Here is a 20,371-nt window from a genome sequence, read left to right as displayed (position 1 = left end):
GTATAAGGAGTAAGGAAAGGATCCAGTTTCAGCTTTCTACTTATGGCTAGCCAATTTTCCCAGCACCATTTATTAAATAGGGAATCCTTTCCCCATTTCTTGTTTTTGTCAGGTTTATCAAAGATTAGATGGCTGCAGATGTGTGGCATTATTTCTGAGGGCTCTGTTCTGTTCCAGTGGTCTATATATGTGTTTTGGTACCAGTACCATGCTGTTTTGGTTACTGTAGCCTTGTAGTATAGTTTGAAGTCAGGTTGTGTGATGCCTCCAGCTTTGTTCTTTTGGCTTAGGATTGTCTTGGCAATGTGGGGTCTTTTTTGGTTCCATATGAACTTTAAAGTAGTTTTTTCCAATTCTGTGAAGAAACTCATTGGTAGCTTAATGGGGATGGCATGGAATCTATAAATTACCTTGGGCAGTATGGCCATTTTCACAATATTGATTCTTCCTATACATGAGCATGGTATGTTCTTCCATTTGTTTGTGTCCTCTTTTATTTCACTGAGCAGTGGTTTGTAGTTCTCCTTGAAGAGATCCTTTACATCCCTTGTAAGTTGGATTCCTAGGTATTTTATTCTTTTTGAAGCTATTGTGCATGGCTCTCTGTTTGTCTGTTACTGTTGTATAAGAATGCTTGTGATGTTTGCACATTGATTTTGTATCCTGAGACTTTTCTGAAGTTGCTTATCAGCTTAAGGAGATTTTGGGCTGAGATGATGGGGTTTTCTAAATATACAATCATGTCATCTGCAAACAGGGACAATTTGACTTCTTCTTTTCCTAACTGAATACCCTTGATTTGTTTCTCTTGCCTGATTGCCCTAGGCAAAACTTCCAACACTATGTTGAATAGGAGTGGTGAGAGAGGGCATCCCTGTCTTGTGCCAGTTTTCAAAGGGAATGCTTCCAGTTTTTGCCCATTCAGTATGATATTGGCTGTGGGTTTATCATAAATAGCTCTTATTATTTTGAGGTACGTTCCATCAATACTGAATTTATTGAGCGTTTTTAGCATGAAGGGCTGTTGAATTTTGTCAAAAGCCTTTTCTGCATCTATTGAGATAATCATGTGGATCTTGTCTTTGCTTCTGTTTATATGCTGGATTACGTTTATTGATTTGTGTATGTTGAACCAGCCTTGCATCCCAGGGATGAAACCCACTTGATCATGGTGGATAGGCTTTTTGATGTGCTGCTGGATTCGGCTTCCCAGTATTTTTTGAGGATTTTTGCACTGATGTTCATCAGCAATATTGGTCTAAAATTCTCTTTTTTTGTTGTGTCTGCCAGGCTTTGGTATCAGGAGGTTGGCCTCATAAAATGAGTTAGGGAGGATTCCCTCTTTTTCTATTGGTTGGAATAGTTTCAGAAGGAATGGTACCAGCTCCTCCTTGTACCTCTGGTAGAATTCAGCTGTGAATCCATCTGGTCCTGGACTTTTTTTGATTGGTAAGCTATTAATTGTTGCCTCAATTTCAGAGCCTGCTATTGGTCTATTCAGGGATTCAACTTATTCCTGGTTTAGTCTTGGAAGAGTGTAAGTGTGCAGGAAATTATCCATATCTTCTAGGTTTTCTAGTTTATTTGCGTAGAGGTGTTTATAGTATTCTCTGATGGTAGTTTGTATTTCTGTGGGGTCGGTGGTGATGTCCCCTTTATCATTTTTTATTGCATCTATTTGATTCTTCTCTCTTTTCTTCTTTATTAGTCTTGCTAGTGGTCTATCAATTTTGTTGATCTTTTCAAAAAACCAACTCCTGGATTCATCGATTTTTTTGGAGGGTTTTTTTGTGCCTCTATCTCCTTCAGTTCTGCTCTGATCTTAGTTATTTCTTGCCTTCTGCTAGCTTTTGAATGTGTTTGCTCTTGCTTCTCTAGTTCTTTTAATTGTGATGTTAGAGTGTCAATTTTAGATCTTTCCAGCTTTCTCTTGTGGGCATTTAGTGCTATAAATTTCCCTCTACACACTGCTTTAAATGTGTCCCAGAGATTCTGGTATATTGTATCTTTGTTCTCTTTGGTTTCAAAGAACATCTTTATTTCTGCCTTCATTTTGTTATGTACCCAGTAATCATTCAGGAGCAGGTTGTTCAGTTTCCATGTAGTTGAGCGGTTTTGACTGAGTTTCTTAGTCCTGAGTTCTAGTTTGATTGCAGTGTGGTCTGAGAGACAGTTTGTTATAATTTCTGTTCTTGTTCATTTGCTGAGGAGTGCTTTACTTCCAACTATGTGGTCAATTTTGGAATAAGTGTGATGTGGTGCTGAGAAGAATGTATATTCTGTTGATTTGGGGTGGAGAGCTCTGTAGATGTCTATTAGGTCCGCTTAGACAAGCATTTTGTAACCTTCTTCAACTGCCTGTAACAATGCAAAGTCAAGTCACAAGGACCAAGAGACCTGTGACCTTTTCAGAGAAGAGCTTCAACAGATAATAACAAAGACATGTAGATGTGAACAGCCTAAAAAGATTATTCATACAGAGTAAGTATTAATTTGCCTGGTAGGTATACACAGTATGTTATGTTCTAATTCATAATACATAGGAATAAAAATGGAAGGCAATATATTCAAAATAGAGTCTTTTCATTTTTTCCCAACACATAAACTAAAATGTAAAAGTATCTAAAGACTACATAGAAATATAAGAAGACCACTGTGGACTAAATATTCCTTTCCATGTGTGTACATGAGTGTGCGTGAGAAAGCAATTAAAAATCATTACTTGGCCAGACGTGATGGCTCATGCCTATAATCCTAGCACGTTGGGAGGCTGAGGCAGGCAGATCACAAGGTCAGGAGATTGAGACCATCCTGGCCAACATGGTGAAACCCCGTCTCTACGAAAAATACAAAAATTAGCCAGGCGTGGTGGTGCATGCCTGTAATACCAGCTACTCAAGAGGCTGAAGCAGGAGAAATGCTTGAACCAGGGAGTTGGAGGTTGCAATGAGCAGAGATTGCGCCACTGCACTCTAGCCTGGCTACAGGGTGACACTCCATCTCGGAAAAAAAAAAAAAAAATCATTACTCAAGCATGTAGGGGTGAGTGTTTTATAGTATAATCCAGAAATATTTGGTAACAAAAAGTATATAAAATGAAATAGCTTAACTACTGACTGCTAAAAAAAACTCTTGAAAGTAATGACAACAAGAAAATTGGGAGGGTGGATGAAAACAGTCAATTTAACCTGTTGTCTGTATGCTTTGCAGGCTTCCATAGCGTTAGAAGAGAGAAGATACAAAAGCCTTCTGGCTAATCTGAACACTACAGGTAGTCAGTCCACATAATTCATATCCAAATATGAATAATTTCGGGGGTCCAAATATTCCAATTTGGACTGTTATACAAGACAAATTACTTGGCCTTGCGAACATCTGCTTCAATATGTGATACACAACCAGAATTCAGGGGAAAAAATGGTAGTATTTCTAGGTGAAAACTTGAATTAAGGGAATAATAAAATATTAATATAAGGCTAATGATTTCAAGCTGCAAAACCAGGTGTATACACTAGAAGCCATGATGGGAATAATAACATAAAATACAAAATAGAGACAATAACAGTTGCATGCTTTTGTTTCTTTCAGATGTTGCAATAATATGAAAGGCACTCTATTTTAATAGCTTTCCTAAAAAATTCATTTTACGTGGTAGTCTTGATTTAATAGCTCACTAGGAAATATTGTTTCTGAAGTACATTTTCCAAATAAGAACTTCAAAATTAATTGAGTACCAGAAGTATTAGTATATATGGCTGCCTATGGAATAAAATATATGAAAAAGCAAAGAGTAAGGTAAGGTTATATGCAAAAAATTCATACTTTTGAGGCTCCAACACTAAGATCTCAAATGTGAATTAATGATTAGCAACTTCAATTATAAAGAAAATGTATTGCTGAAAGCTAATTTTAATTAGCTTTTACTATTGTATGTGTACTTGTCTTCTATCCTAATAATACGATTTGATTTTGTCTAGTTTATATGTTACTGAATACATCTAATTTTCCTTTAAAAATCCTCAATGGCCTAACATCAAATAAAGTCTTTTAATTACATGTTATAAACTTCAAGCATAATAATATAATTGTTATTCACTTGTCCACCATTATTTACAACCTGACATTATGTTTTCCTGAAGTATAATTATGCAAAGATAAGGATATAACATTAAAAAATAATGCAATTAATAGTAGGAATGTCTTAATTAACTAAACTGATTTTTCTTCAAAGACTATATGTAAATAAACATTGTAAATATGTAGCCTAATTTCCCATTGATTTATACAATTAATAAATAGGAGAAGCTATCCTACAGGAAAAGAAATTACCAAAAGTACAAAAGAAGGAAAAACCCTATTTTGTTAAGAAGGTATCATTACACATGCTAAAACTTGTTTAAATATAGCCTAGCATTTTTGTTGGTCCTATTTTTGTATCTTAGCTTGTATCTTGTTAGTCTTTGTACCAGCAAACCCCAAAGCTTGATAATGTGGCAAGCATCTCCCCTCTCTCCAGCTGCCACTCTTAGTAGGCTTTGACTAAAGGCTGGCGAGTGCCAGTATTGGCAATGAGATGGTCTCACCACAGACTCTAGCCATATGCTACTGGTCACCTTGGTGGGCATGGCATAGGGGTGACCAGACAGCCCTGCCAGTGAAAGCTTGGGTAATGCATGATAAATTTGTTTTCAATTTTATGTAGCTGGTAATAAATACACATCTGCATAATAAACGTTGAAGGATGCCAGAGGCAGAGTAGCTACAGCAAAAGAAAGCATTAAGTGATATCAAATTAAAATATTCAGAGCTGGTATTCTTCATTTTCCCATGAAGCTCTACTGTTTTTTCTTCTAAAGGCTTAGCCTTCCTATAGATAGAAGAGGTAAGTCCTTCATGTGGTATATTAAAAGGGTAGGTTACCCATAATACTTCCCTCATAGTTTTCCAGAGAACTACCATTTCCCACCTGCCATGAAATGTCCACTATTACAGTAATGCTTTTGAGTTAGTAAGAAAGATGGTGCTGTGCATGTGGGAAGGGGATGAGCCTATTCTATTCATAAAATGAACTGAATTAATTAGTCAAGTTAGACCATGGAAGGATTATCAGCTGGGATGAGGACACTATTAGGTGGTGAAGACAAATGTCCATGTTTTTATAACTTCACATTATTAAAGGTGAAAGGAACAAATGTGTCCAGCAGCAACACTTAAAATGCTAGCATCACATGTACTATTTATGTATAAAAGGATTTGCAGTAAGTTATGTTTGGTATGACTAATTGTTTAATCACACTTAGAAGTAAGAATATTGTGAAAAGAGGATCCTCTATGCACTTTGCTGGACAAACTCATTAAAAGTTGAAAAAACCCATAATTACTGCTTACACAATCCCATTATATTCTCAACTGCCTCTGAAGGTTGGTGCTATGGACTTAATCGGTGCCTCACTGTCCAAAAAGGATTCTTAATCAGTTACGGTTATAAAAATATTTTGTGGGCACATATAAAAATGTTTTCTAGTTATTTCTACAATTTCTATATAGAAAAGCTTTGTACATTTTCACTAACCCTAAAGTTGATTGTATTCTGCTTTTAGAATAAATTTTTCCAGAAAGTATGAATGACCATCATTAAAAATAACACTGAAGAAATTCCACGAATAAATGCACTTCATATGGGGAAAAAGTTATCAATGAATTAGGTTTTAAACAAGTATTTCCAAACTATATTCAGTTTGATTTGATACATTTTAAAACTTTTTATGAATTTACTAATTTATAGGATATATTTGTATTCTAAATAATTGCAAACAGAAAACCTCCTGTAAGGCAAGTCCTAGCACTAATCCATGATTCATTATCTAAACTTGAATTGGCGCAACTCTTCAAATTCTGGGACCATATGGAAAATAATGAGTCCTAATAGGTCTAAGGTGAAAAGATGGCAGGGGAGTAAGGAAGCCAGAAAACCATCAATTTAGAATGCTTAGCAACTGCAACACAATTTCCCCAGAGATCTAGAACAGTATGTTCTCAGTGTTTTACTGGTCTTGCTATCATAGCACTAAACTGCATATCATTTCTCATTCTGTGATTCAAAGATTAAAATGAAAAAACAGAAAGAAACCCAAAACTGGTTTCTATAATTAAAAATGAAATTGGCTGACTGTTAATTAAAAAAAAAAAAAGACAGTAGTTTAAAGTTACCATAACAACCTGATTCAACTGTTGACTGACATGGCAATCTGTTGCATTTTTATAAATAGCAGTTGATTTTCCCTCTTTCATTTCAACTTGTTTTAGTGCTTATTGGAGCTAAGGAAACAACTGTGCTTCAAGACTACTTCACTTATCAAGCAGTGTACCTCTTCACTGCTGTCGCCGCCGTAAAAATCATCCTCTGATTGGGTGTCTCTGCTTGTCACACTGTTATCCTCTTTTAGATCCAAAATAAATGAGAGCTCCTCTGGGGACATAGTCTGAGTCTTTCCATGAGGTGCTGATCGTGGTCTTGATGAAAAAGTGAAAATGTCCTTTGGAACACTCTGGAATTCCTCTGCCTGCTGGTCATGTTCGCTCTCCTTGCTGGCTTCCAGCCACAGGTGTGACGGGTGGCAGGAGTCATCATCCATAAGTAGAGACTGTCTGCTGGATGCCAGATATGAAATGTGATCAGCATTTTCAGGAAAGATCCACTCATCTGACAGTTGGAAAAGATGACAAAAATTAGAGCAGCGCTCCATAAAAAAAAAAACATAGTTTTTTAAAATGTATTTATTTTTATGTTTTGTTTTTGAGACGGAGTCTTGCTCTGTCACTCAGGCTGCAGTACAGTTGCGCAATCTCAGCTCACTGCAACCTCTACCTCCCGAGTTCAGGTGATTCTCCTGCCTCAGCCTCCTGAGCAGGTGCGATTACAGGTGCATGCCATCATGCCAGGCTAATTTTTGTATTTTTAGTAGAGATGGGGTTTCACTATGTTGGTCAGGCTGGTCTCGAACTCCTGACATCGTGACCTGCCTGCCTTGGCCTCCCAAAGTGCTGGGATTACAGGCATGAGCCACCGCGCCTGGCCAAAAGTGTTATTTTAGGCAGGTAGTTAGGCTAAAATTTCTTGTTGTTGAAACAGATTTACCAAATAATGCAAAAGCCAAGTAAGGCAATTTATTGACCATCTTGTAACCTGCTAAACATTCAACCCATACATCAGTGCCTATAGCTACGGGCAACTCATTTGCATTTCCTCTCCATTTGAGTTGAAACACTGACCAGGAAATTTGTAAGTCTGAAATAATTATCACCTGTCTTGCAGCAAGTTCTTTATAAGACAACCTTATTAATTTGACATTCCAGAGGGGCAAAGTCTTCCAAATTTAAGGGATCGAGTTACTAATATCGCCTTTTAACTGCAGGAGGACAGAGGACTTAACCAGCTTCTTTAAAAAAACATCTGGTCTTTATTCAGATTACAAATCATGGAGGAGAGGAAACCATGACAAGGTTGGCAGTCATTTCCTCTCTATTCTACTGATTCAAACAGGACAATTCACAGACTAAACCAAGTAGACTTTTCAAGTAATAGTAAATTCACAGAAATATTTGCTAATCCGAGCAGTGGATTCTGCTGGGTGAAAAAGGCCTTTATGTTTAAGTTTATAAGAGACAATATTTTGATATAAAAACCTTTTAGCACATTATTGTTTTCTTTAAAATACTGTACACTACAGGGAAATATATATTTTATCAAAAACTTTTAAAGACTATAATCTTTTATACCACACTGAGATAGAGTTTATAGCTCTATGATCCTGATGAATTGAAAAGGACAGATCTTTATAATGATATCATTGAAAGCATGCTTTCTTCTTTGGATTGACAGTAGGAAAAAGTTGAGCATGTTCTCAATGCTGTCTATTTTTCTTGAAATTTGCTTTTTTTTTTTCAGCTTATTTCATTGGTAAAATCTTGCAGAATCACAATGTAGACATGGTAATTTTACCCCTGATTCTTGAATCGTATTATATTTATGATCACAATAAAAGTAACCACGAGAGATCTAAGATTTGTAACTCTAAAGCCTACAATGCAAAACCAAAAGCAAAAGAACCCACAAAAATCTTTAATAAAAATAACTTTGATGGTACAAATAAAACACAATTGCCTTTATCTGTTTGTTAACTTACAGCTACCATTACATAACATAACTTGCCTGTAAAAAGGGTGATCAATGTATACTTAGAGAAAATCTACTAGGGACAAAGCTTTCATATATTGAGGGACATGAGTCTGTAGGCATATGGCCAGTGGCAGGCTGAGTTTAGTTCTTCTGACCACCTTCACAGAGGGCTGCAGGGGCATATGGTCCTGAGTCACTGTAGCTTTGGGCCAGTGAACTGAACGAATTCACTGGGCTTCCCTATTTTGGACAGCAAACCCTTTTGCATGGTGCTGGGTACATGGCAGGTGCTTTGTAAGCAAATTAGGTGCTTTATACATGCTGAAAAAGGTTACAAAAGTCAATAGGTTGCATTATGTATATGGATATGTGAAGAAAACAGAGGAAAAGATACCAAGAATCTTCATTATGCACTTAATTTGTATGACCTATTGCCTAACATGTTATCAACTGTCAAAAAGTCAAAGTAAAAGGAGTGTTTTATACCAAACTAACTCTAATTATCTCATTGCCACATGCTTTTTATGGAATTTGCAGTTTTACCTCAAGTATTTCCATATCAATTGTAATGAATAATTTGGTGTGTTTTCTTAGAAAAATATGTAAATTACTGTGTAATCACAATATTGCAGCAAACAAGATAAATGCAAGAATGATCACCTAAACATCTAATTAGTTTTTCCACACAGTCAGATTTATGCTAGAGACACTAATTGCACCTAACATTTTAATGAAGGTTTCAACATTGCATAAATAAGACTGACAAACTACAAACAATTTTCATTTATTTTCTTTTTTCCCTTGCTCAAAAACAATTTGCCTTTGTAAAAGTAGCACACACCTGCTAGGCAAGATATGTTGATGGGCTCAATGCTCTCAGCTCAAACCATCTCCATTGTAAAGAGGACTGGAGAAATGCAACAATTGATCATCTTTGGGGAGGGTGAGTGTCATGGGAAAACATCAGTTTTAAACTTTCATTCTGAACAGGATGACCAGTGCATTAAAACTTGAAAATAAAAAAATACTCTTTCATCCATTAAAGTTTGACATAAAATTGAGGTTAAATAAGGAGATTTACACAAACTTACACATTTTAGCAAACTGGCTGCATCACCACTTTTCAAAATGACGGGATTTGAAATACTTGCCATATTTACATTTTATTCATTATTAACAGATATGGTGTAATAAAGATGCTAACCTGATTGATCAGGAGACTGGGGTCCTAGAGTGCTGGAGTTCAACAGCTCTGCTTCTTGTTGGGACACAGTGGTGAGGACAACTGCTGCTTTATCTTCATTCCTATTATTTCCTGAAGAGTTGCCTTTATTGAGATAAATATTTTCCATCTATTACTTTTTTTGAAATTTATAAAAAGTAATTTCAGAAGAATGGTTTACTTTGGTATACTTTACTATTTGATCATTTAAAAGCAAATTAGAGGTAACAATATGAATTACATGCAGTTTTTTTTTCCCAGTAGACTGTTTTAAGTTGCATTTTTATAGAGGTTCACCTTAAAATTCTTTGATACTTTTACAGGGATATTTTAGATTTAAGTTTTACAATATGTGATAAAAAGAATGCCAAAACCCATAAAATGTTTAAAGGATCTTATATTATTTTCCTTGGGTTCCACATGAAGTGAGTTTTCTTTAAATTATAATTCTTACTAAATGGGACTCTTTTTGGCCAAGCTTTTTTTTATCAGCATGTTAAGAAAATAGATCTAAAGTCATTATTGCAAAATTAATTTTTCTATCTACTCTTTTATAAAAAGCATGAAACCTAGCAGGCTAAATTTCAGCCAACCCTGGAATCTTACATTTTTGAGAAATTATGCTAACAGATGTGTACATGATACACTGGGTGGGATTCAGGATAGACTGATATATGTGTATACTAATCTATATATACATGCCTCAAATCCAATATTTAAGGGAATAACTATAATGGCCACATATTTGTCTAATGCTTTACCAGTTGCAAAGAGTTTAACTTTTAACATATGGTGAAGAATCCAAAGAGAGAGACAGCAAATATAAACAACAATCTGAAAAGAGCCCAATTTAAAAAGACACAAATGAAACATAAAAATTATAATAAAGTTCCATTTTAGTAAAGTCTGCTAGTGGGAACTTGTATCACATTTGGGCCATTTTTTTTTTTCAAAAGCAATAATTTAAGTTTATTCAGTCTTTGAGAGTAAAAACAGGAATTCCTTTATTTCTGTGGTACCGTCTATTTAATCCAGCAAATCTCCATTAGGGCTCTAGAGCAATTCTTTTGCAGAAAATTTGATTTCCATAATCCTTGTAGAACAGACATTTATATTTTAAATGGATTGGTTCATAATTCTTTGAAATTTACAACCTGCAGAGAGAGATTCCATTGCCCTGAATAATACACAGATATAAGATAGGATTGAAATAGTGCCATACCGCTGGGTGTCTCTGTCCTTTCTCTGCTGGTACTTTTTAACCGTAATCTTCTTCTGTTACTATTCTTATCTGCTGATGGTTCTTGAGGGGGATGTGGATGCGTAATATGTAGATTGGCTGCTACATTTTCATATCAAAGAACAAAAGCCAGAACAGAAAGTGCTATATGGCTTGAAGTAACTCAGTAAATATAATTATTGCTATAATGAGAATATTCATGTATAATTTTGACATAACGTGAAGATACATCAAAAATACAACTTCATAGAACATAGGCATTTATTCCTATTCCAATATGGGGATCTAATGAGGCTTTCAAAATTACCAGTATACTTTATTCAGGTAATATAACCTTATAGAGGGCTAAAGTAATTTGACTAATGTTAATCATACAACATGGTGAATTTAAAAACATTAAAAAATGAAATTGACAGCCAACACAGAAAAATTACTTCTTCCTTTAAAAGAGGAAGCGTAGATAACTATACTTTCAACAAGAGCTTAGAGAGCAGCTTCCAAAAGAGCTCTGGAGAACTGAGGTCAAGCTGAAGAAGAATTTTTAAGCATTATTTAATTTTGCAATAATAATCATCATAGCAGCATTTAATATTACCTGAATGCTTAATTTCTTGGTGCAATATTATGCACTTAACTGGTTTTTCCCCTGAATCCTCACAATGACCCTTTGAGGCACCTGTTATTTATTATTAGTATTAGTGCCAGTAGTAATGCCATTCCCATTTTACAGAGGAGAAAACTGAGGTTCACAGCGTTTAAGAAACTCAATCAAGGACTCACTGACAGGCAGCTAGGACTGGATATCTATTTATCCATTTTCTTATCTCAGTTTTATACTCCACGAGGGAAATTTTCTGTGACAGTGATCGTTAATTTGTAAATAATATAAAATGAACTTAAATGTCCTCCCTTTTCAACTCTCACTAAAGTCAGATCAGTAAGGGTAGAAAAAGTGACAGGGAATTCTAAGTCTTGGGTTCTGGTCTAAATTCTTTTAAAGGTTACAAACTGCAAATCACTTTACCTCTTTGTTTGACTTTAAATCTCTGTAAAATGGGACAAAAATCCTTTTTCACTTACAGGGTTTATTTTATTTTTGTTTTATTAGTGAGAGAAAAGAAAGAGTACCTTACAAATGGAAGAGATTAATTAAAAGATAATATCAAGCTAAGAACACTTAAAATGCACATGGCATTTCCAAAATATAGTGATAATGGAATGCTGTTTTATTTCTGCATCAGTTATCATAAAATAAAACACAGGGTATTATAGCAATTTGAAATAATGGAGAAAACAGAATGATAGATTTCAGAAGCTAATATAAGAATTTCAAATACATTTCAAAATCCACCACCCTTTTCATTGTTAAATGACAATTCTCTAGACTTAAGATCTAGACTTGAATATAACTGCTGATTTATCTTAACAAGAACATTTCTCACTATTTTCACTAGCTATCAATCTTTATGCATGATTCTTTCTTACCATGAACAGGTACAGTCTGCTTTATGTGGTGAATATTTTCTTTATTTCCTTGCTCCTCAGACTCAGATATCAGCAAGGCTGACATTTCTGTACCATTAACATGGTTCTCTACAGTGGACGGCTGGCATGATCGGTTATTTTTGGACCCAATGGATCTCACTGTCTGTAAAGATAAGGAATTAATCTGCTAATTTTAAAATACAGCAACTACATTTCTTTTCTGTAGAAGCTATATAGAAAACATAATATTTGGACCAATGAAGAGTGAGAAAAAAACTAGAGGAAAAGAGGTTAAGATGTGAGGGAAAGGGAAATTATTATAGGAAATTAGAAATGGAAGGAGGAAAATAATGAGATAAAATAGAAGACATGCAAGTCTCCTAGACACATAAATTAAAATTTGCCTATTTGCTACACTCCATCTTCAGTAGGTAGAAGTCAAATTAAAAATCACTGCGTATGTCAGAAATTTGGAGGAAATTAAAAATAAAAAACGTAACATTTGAGAATCTGTTCATCGTAAGGTGTCTGGTTATGATCCAACTCCTCTGAAAGAGACGGCAAAATGTGCTCACTTATATTTGCCTTTAAATTTTGGGAACATATTTAATGAAAAGAATACTCGAAAATGTTAATTATGTTGACATGACAAAAAGGAAACACTTTGAAGTCTTTTAAAATCCAGAATTTCTGTTCCAAATTTATTCAAGCCTTCTGCTTTTGGCATGTAGTGTCTGTCTGTCTGTCTGTCTCTCCCTCCCTCCCTCTACAAAGGAAAGACACTCTTCCCTTACTAGGTCACTTGCGCTTAGATAAGCTCTCCAAACCTTGCTCCTACCTCGCTGGATATCCTCATGTTACTCCTTCTGCCAGAGAGTGGAGGTGGCCCAAGAACTTTGGATCCAAAGGCGATATGACAAACATCTTGATTTTTACTGTTCCGTGTACTACCTGTTCCTCTGTTAATGAACTGATCTGTTTTGTTAAAAGAAGGTAATAATAGTCCATTAATGGGTGTAATGACAAACATCACACTGCAATCTTTCTGAAACTCCAGTCCAGGTGCCATAGGATCCAAATCCCCCCCTCCCCTCCCTCCTCAGCACTTATTAAAAGCACAGATACTAGGGCCCAACATCAGAGATACAAGATGTATAGAATTAGAATCTTGGCGGTATCACAGTACTTTTAATAAGTTCCCCCAAGTAATTTTTATACTCACCATCATTTTAGAACCACTACCAAAAAGTTTTTCTTAAAAAAAAAAAAAAAAAAAAGGGAAAAGCTACTTAAAAATACATCTTATTTTCTCTTTAAGGAAATAATTTAAATAAAATTATTCAACTCAACCTAACAAATATTTAACTGAGTACTCTCTCAGGCATTTCCTAGAGGCTGTCCGTGACACAAAATGGAGACTGGAGAAGGGGACAAGACCAGTAAACAGGTCACCAACGTAAGGCAGACCAGTGGGAATGAAGAATACGTGACCTCTTCATGGACCCTGAATGACGGATACAATTTCAAGAATAAGAGATGTAGGATGCCCTAGGCAGAAGAAAGTACCAGAGAGTAAAGGCATGGAAGAAGGGAAGGGCAGGGTGTACATGGGAGTCAGGAAGTGGCTGGTTTAGCTGGAAGGAGAGGCTAGGGTCATACTGAAAAGAGCCTTAAAACGTGAAGAACCTATTCTAAATTTGGTAGGCAACAAGGAATCCCTGAAGGTTTTAGGGAGAAAGAGAGCAAAACAGTGTCACCTTCAGGATAGGGCAGGTGTGCTCACCAAATCCTGCTGCTTTCCTTTCTGCACACACAGCTAAATTACGTTTCTGAGCATTCCCTGCAGTTATATGGGCCGCATGACTGAATTCCATTTTTTTTTTTTTTTGAGACAGAATCTTGCTCTGTCACACAGGCTGGAGTGCAGTGGCATGTTCTTGGCTCACTGCAACCACCACCCCCTGGGTTCAAGCAATTCTCATGCCTCAGCCTCCTGAGTAGCTGGGACTACAGGCACACGCCACCATGCCCAGCTAATTTTTATATTTTTAGTAGGATGGGGTTTCACCCTGTTGGCCAGGCTGGTCTCGAACTCTTGACCTCAAGTGATCCACCTGCCTTGGCTTCCTAAAGTGGTGGGATTACAGGCGTGAGCCACCGCACCCGGCCCCATGGGACTGAATTCTGGCTAATGAACTGTGAGAAGTTTCAGCCATTTCCTGGCCCCCAAAACTCCCAGTAGAATCCCCCATGCTCTCTATTCCCTCGCCTCCTGACAAGATGCAGAAGATCTTGTAGAGGACTTTAAGGGCTCCAGGGAAGCCACTAGATGCAGGTCCCTGAATGACCACATAAAAGGCTTCCCAAGGAACTCCTGATTGGACTACAAGTGAGGGGTTCTTTGTGACTGCAATTAGCCTCCTCTGACTAACAGGGCAGGTGAGGGTGATGGCCTTTAACTCAAAACACTGCCCATTACCTAGAAAGCTTTCTGCTGTGACCCACCTGTAAGAAAGGACCAACTTGAACATTACAATAATGGTCCCAAGTAAGTCCACATTTGCCCACCAGTCCTGGACATATATAAGCTACTGGACACATCCTGTCTGACCTACTCCCTGCAAAAATTCCTCTAGCTAGCTAGTTGGTCTCATTAGCCTCTGCTGTACAGCTATAATTTTACATGTGGGGGGATTAAAAACCACTCCTATGCATAAGTGTTAAAAAAAGACACATGGGTTTGTGAAAATATACAATACTCAGCAAGATCTAGATATTTAGGTCTGAGTGGAAGTAGTGTGTGTATGCATGGGTCTGTTTTGGGTCTGTTTTTGTGTTTATAATAGATAAATCTGAAGATATAGGCAGGGGCTAGATCGCTGAAGTAAACTGGAACAATTTTTTGCTGAACAGGAGACATGAAGTAGATGTTGAAGTGGTGAGGAAGTATAAACCATGTTATTTTTCTTGAAATTCTGGAAGCCCTATTAGGTAGGAGAGAAATTCCATTTGTCTAAAGGGCAGAATCAGAACTAACGAGAAGAATTTACTCCAGGAAGCTTTTAGTCCAACACAAGGGTCATCTTTCTCTAAACATGTCTGGTTGTTGAGGTGATAAATTTTCTGTCATTTTGAAGGCATTCGAGCAGAATTCTGGATAGCTATTCTGGATGCTCTAAGGCAGGTGCTCAAGCAGAAGTCTGGATAGTTATGCTGAATGGCGTAAAGTGGGTGCTCAAACGGAAGTCTGGATAGCTATGCTAGATGCTGTCAGGCAGGTGTACAAGCAGAAGTCCGGATAGCTGTACGGGATGCTGTCAGGCAGGTGCTCAAGAAGAAGTCTGGATAGCTACTCTGGATGCTGTCAGGTAGGTGCTCAAGCAGAAGTCTGGATAGCTGTGCCAGATGCTGTCGGGCAGGTGTTCAAGCAGAAGTCTGGATAGCTGTTCTGGATGTTTTCAAGCAGGTGTTGAAGCAGAAGTCTGGATAGTTATGCTGGATGCTGTCAGGCAGGTGTGCAAGTAGAAGTCTGGCTAGCTATTCTGGATGCATTTAGGCAGGTGTTGAAGCAGAAGTCTGGATAGCTGTTCTAGATGTTGTCAGGTAGGTGTTGAAGCAGAAGTCTGGATAGCTATTCCGGATGCTGTCAGGCAGGCAGTCTAACGGGGCAGATGGATGTTAAAGCAAGTAATTTATACACAACTATATGATTATAGCTGTGATAAGAGTTATGAAGGAACTGTCCGAAAGGTTCTAAGTGTGTTTAACAGGAGCTTTGTATCTAGTCTTTGGGGTCAGAGAAATATCGTTCAACTTGAGACTTAAAGGAAGTCTGGATAGCTATTCTGGATGCTGTAAGGCAGATTCAGATATCAGGTGACTCCCTAATTTATATCTCTTAGCCTCGTCCTCTCTTCTGAGCTCCACTCCTTATATCCAGTAGCTTCTTTACCAGCTCCTCTTCAGTGTCTGAAAGGCACTTCAAACTGGAAACATGGTCTAATGAATGGTACCACAATCCATTTGGTTTGAAAAGTCAGAACCTAGGTGTCATGCTTGACACCTTCCCCTGATCTCTCCATATCCAATCCATGTCCACTTCCTTCCATCTCCTCCACCAGCACTGACATCCAAGCAAACCATCCTCCTCCTCCTGGATGATGACAAAGCCTCTCACGTGACTTACTGTGTCCACTCTCGTGCCCCATGCCATCCCTCTTCCAAAATGCAGCCAGAGAGGTTTTATACAAACATAAATCTAATTGAGTCATCTCCTTTCCTTCATTTAAAGTTCTTCAATGGCTTCCCTGCTGCTCTCAGGAGTAAGACGAAGGCTCTTAACATTGCCCGCAAAACCCTGCATGTTCTGACATGTCTATCTTACACCTCTCATTTTTTGCTCTCTTGGTAGACGGGCCTTCTCAGTTCTTCCTGCCTACCAGAGTGTTTGTGTATGCTGTTCATAGCGAGAAGGCTTTTCCTTTCCCTCTTGGCCTTTATACCTCAGCTCACATATCATTTCCTCAGACAAGTCTTTGCAGACCTTTCTGATTAGGGTAAGTTCCTCCAATATAGGCTCTTTCATAAATTTTCCCTCATAGAACTTCTCAGAATTGAACTTTTACACATGTCCATGGGATTCTCTAATTAATGTGTGCTTCAGTAGATATAAACTCAGTGGCCTGTTTTTGTCACCCTGAACTGCCAGCACCTAGCCCAGAGCTTGACACAGAATAGGCATATAATAGTTCCTTGCTGAGCAAAATGAATGATTCATTAAATGAAATGAGTCAGAAGGGAAGTTGGATTAAATGACTCAAATATGTCTAACTATGGTTTGAAGTTCATTTTAAGAGAAATCTACCTGGAGGTTTTATGTATGCATCAAAAAGGAAGTCTGGGCAGGTCTGGGCAACTCCAGGATGTGAGGGATGAGAGAGAAGGGATAACAATGAACAAAACATTGATGTTCTCATAAATGATGATGCTCTCAACAGTAGCAGTGCTATGGCACTGCAATCAGATGCTATTTGGATTACACATGAAATTTCCTAGTGACCAAATAGACTTGGCTATGTGTGCATATGTAATTTTTTTAACCAGCCATTTATATTCAACTGGAGTCAACAACACAGTCTCTCACGATTGACAATAGGAAGAAATGACACTCACATTCCAGACCAATTGGAAAAATCTATTACAGTCAATATTTGTGCCTTTTGTGACTGAGTAGAACAAATTATAGACTATTCATTTGGTTCTCAAACGTTGATTTTCTTAGAGAAAAATGGCTGTGGAGAGTAATGAAGGGCTCTATGGGACATGGTGTGGGCCTGGGAGGGAGTTCTGTACCAGCACGTGGCCTTTCTTCCCTCTTCCAATCCTGGGAGTTCAATGTTCAGCTCAGGGCCATTTTTTCTGTTCAAATATTTTACAAGAACAATTTCCTGATGTTTTTTCATATTCTTTAGCTATAAGCAAGTTTCCCCTCAATCAGTGTAAGTTCTTTTGTAGAAAGACCATTAATTTGGCACAGTATGTACCTTCATCAGCCGAACCCAGCTTAGCTTATTGTAGATAATGGATAAATCTCACCAAATTATGGAAAATTAATAATTAAAAGTAACTTTTGTGGGAAGGGAGTATTTTAGAAATCATACTGACACAGTTCCAAATAAAATTTGACAAAATGAACATATTAACCAGTTTATAGTTATTAACAAAATTAAAACTAAATACTTCAAATTTCTTAGAGGAATCTCTTGCTTAGTAGTGGACACCCAGTGTCTATTAAAGATACACCCACACCTGATATGCTATCATTCCCAAATCAGAGAAAACAGACATTCTATATTTCATAATCCTATCTACCATAGAATTTCTTTAAAGAGGAATCTACCACAGTATATTTAAATTAACGTTTATGTTTTAAAATTTTGCACATTTGGTACACTTTATTTTTCACAAAACAAAGTATACCAATATTCCACTATTTAGCATCTCTTTAACAGACGTCGTTAAACTTGTTATTATAATGAACACACCAATTCTTAAACCCTGCTTCACTTTAATAAATCTGTGTATAATCACATTAATTGTCACAATTATCTCTATAAACATGTATTGTGCTATGCATCTACCATAATCGGGTCCTAATTAACACCTACTAAGAAAAGTAATTTAGAACTTTGGTTTCTAAAATAAAAAGTAGAAGAGACAAAGTTTCCATAATGAGAAAAATCTTAATAAAAGAAAACTACAAGCAGAAACGCGTGCTTTTGAATTCTAAAAGGAACTCTTTTAAGAGCTGATATCAATATGCATAATATAAGGTTAAAAATCAAGATTAGATTAAAGTCATGCTCTAGGCGTTTCATTTCCTTGAGTTTGCGGAAAATGAACTTGGTGTAGGTCAGTGATGTTACCACTAATTATTTTCCTATTTTACTGAGGGGTACATGCCTTTGTAGTTAGATTGTAAAACCTGAGGGTCTACTCTCTAATTGTCTTTTAGAAAAATAAACATTCATTTTTGTCTCAAGATACAATGTTCTAATTATTATAGTCATTTAAATTTGCACGGTTTTCAAAGCTTAACCAGAAAAACCTGCTGAATTTTCATCTCTAATCACTGAGGGGTCATGCTCAAGACTTACACCTATTACCTAACAATCAAATCAGAATTAAAGCTGGTACCAAAAGTCCAGACTTTGAATTGGACTACTTTTCATTGTAGTATATGTGCATTGTTATTAAGAACATAACAAACACAAAAAAAGGCTGATCTTGTACAGCAGTATTATTTTAGACAAGGTACTTACCTTTCTAAGCCTCACCTCTTCATCCATAAGATTGGGATAATCATAGTACTGAAGTCATGATATTTTTGTTATAGCACATGAATCAATGCATGTAACATGTTAAATGCTGTGCCCAGTAGGGAGTAATATGTTATTAATCGCTAGTAAATATGCTATTAACACCTTCCATCATGAACAGTATTTAACAGTTTACCAAGTCTGTTCACAGTCATTGATTTCTTGCTTTAGCCTCACTTTGAGCAGTAACCAGGCAGTTAGTCGGGCATGTATTGCCCTAGTACTGTGTAAGGCAGGGAGTAAGGTGGACACAGTCACCTCCTTCAAAGAGCTCACAGTCTAATGGGGCAGATGGATGTTAAAGTAAGTAATTTATAAATAACTATATGATTATAGCTGTGATAAGAGTTATGAAGGAACAGTCCGAAATGTTCTAAGTGTGTTTAACAGGAGCTTCGTATCTAGTCTTTGGGGTCAGAGAAATATCGTTCAACTTGAGACTCAAAGGATGATGGATATCAGGATACATGCTCAATCTCTCTGCAATTTCCAGTCACCTGTGCAGTATTATGATTCCATGTCTACAGAAGAAGAAACTGAGGCTTGCAATGTTTAGAGATCTGTCCATGCTCCAGCAGGGGCTCAGAAGCCAAGCACCCCAATGCCTCTGTGTGTGTGTGTGTGTGTGTGTGTGTGTAATTACATATGATGATGCCCTCTGTGGATCAGGAGGACGCTGAAGCAGATTCTTTCCATATTTTCCAATTCTTCCACTTATTTTCTATGCAATTTTGTAAAGCTATCTAACTAAAAATGTTTTGCTATCTGAAAAACTGGGTTTATTAATGATTGTATAGATAAGTATCAAAACTGCACAAATATGATAATTAAGTGCATGTGATAAGGACTAAAAGGCTTTATGAGGAATCCAACACAGAACATAATACCATAATATCCATTTTCAGTGGGAAAAAATAGGGCTGTGGGGACCGGGGAGGGCAGGGAAAGGGGAGCAGGGCAAACTGAAGTGGCTTCAGTGCCAGGCAGGTAACACACACATGGCAAACAGGCACATGCAGAATGTAGGGGAACTGTGGCTAATTTGAGAGTGCATGCCCAATGCAAAGTATTTTAATTGAAAACTTTCTTAGACCTGTTGAGGACTGCCATTCTGTAAACCCAGGAATCACAATGAAAAGGAAAGCAAATAGGCAAATGACTACAGCAGGAAGGGCCCCAGGCAATTAAAATGTCTTCAACTTTTGCAAATAATTAAAACCAGAACTCAGCCTTACCTCATTAATAAAAAGTTTAAGACACTTTTTGAAAGGTAATAAAATAATATTAAAAACTAAAATTAGATCTCCTTCTCCTCTGAACTGGAGTAGGACCTTAGACAGTGTATAAATATCATGTGTGTAAAGTTA

General features: G+C 36.9%; 1 protein-coding gene and 1 long non-coding RNA gene across 2 annotated transcripts in view; one reads left to right on the top strand and one right to left on the bottom strand.

Annotated features, from left to right (window-relative positions):
• Positions 1–20,371, bottom strand: part of C2H3orf67 (chromosome 2 C3orf67 homolog) — a 303,609-nt gene that overhangs the window by 107,129 nt on the left and 176,109 nt on the right. The window contains exons 8-12 of the mRNA XM_023200633.2: positions 12,965–13,101; positions 12,127–12,289; positions 10,624–10,743; positions 9,384–9,506; positions 6,369–6,703 (exon numbers count right to left, since the gene is read on the bottom strand). Of these exons, the coding sequence (XP_023056401.2) occupies positions 6,369–6,703; positions 9,384–9,506; positions 10,624–10,743; positions 12,127–12,289; positions 12,965–13,101 (878 nt within the window). The remainder of the gene's footprint in view (positions 1–6,368; positions 6,704–9,383; positions 9,507–10,623; positions 10,744–12,126; positions 12,290–12,964; positions 13,102–20,371) is intronic.
• LOC111533995 overlaps positions 1–20,371 on the top strand; it is a 204,425-nt gene that overhangs the window by 36,787 nt on the left and 147,267 nt on the right. The window lies entirely within an intron of this gene.

This window comes from Piliocolobus tephrosceles, chromosome 2, assembly GCF_002776525.5.
Source record: "Piliocolobus tephrosceles isolate RC106 chromosome 2, ASM277652v3, whole genome shotgun sequence".
Taxonomy (NCBI): Eukaryota; Metazoa; Chordata; class Mammalia; order Primates; family Cercopithecidae; genus Piliocolobus; species Piliocolobus tephrosceles.
Note: the sequence above shows the minus strand (reverse complement) of the source record. Positions and strands in the feature narration are given on the sequence as shown.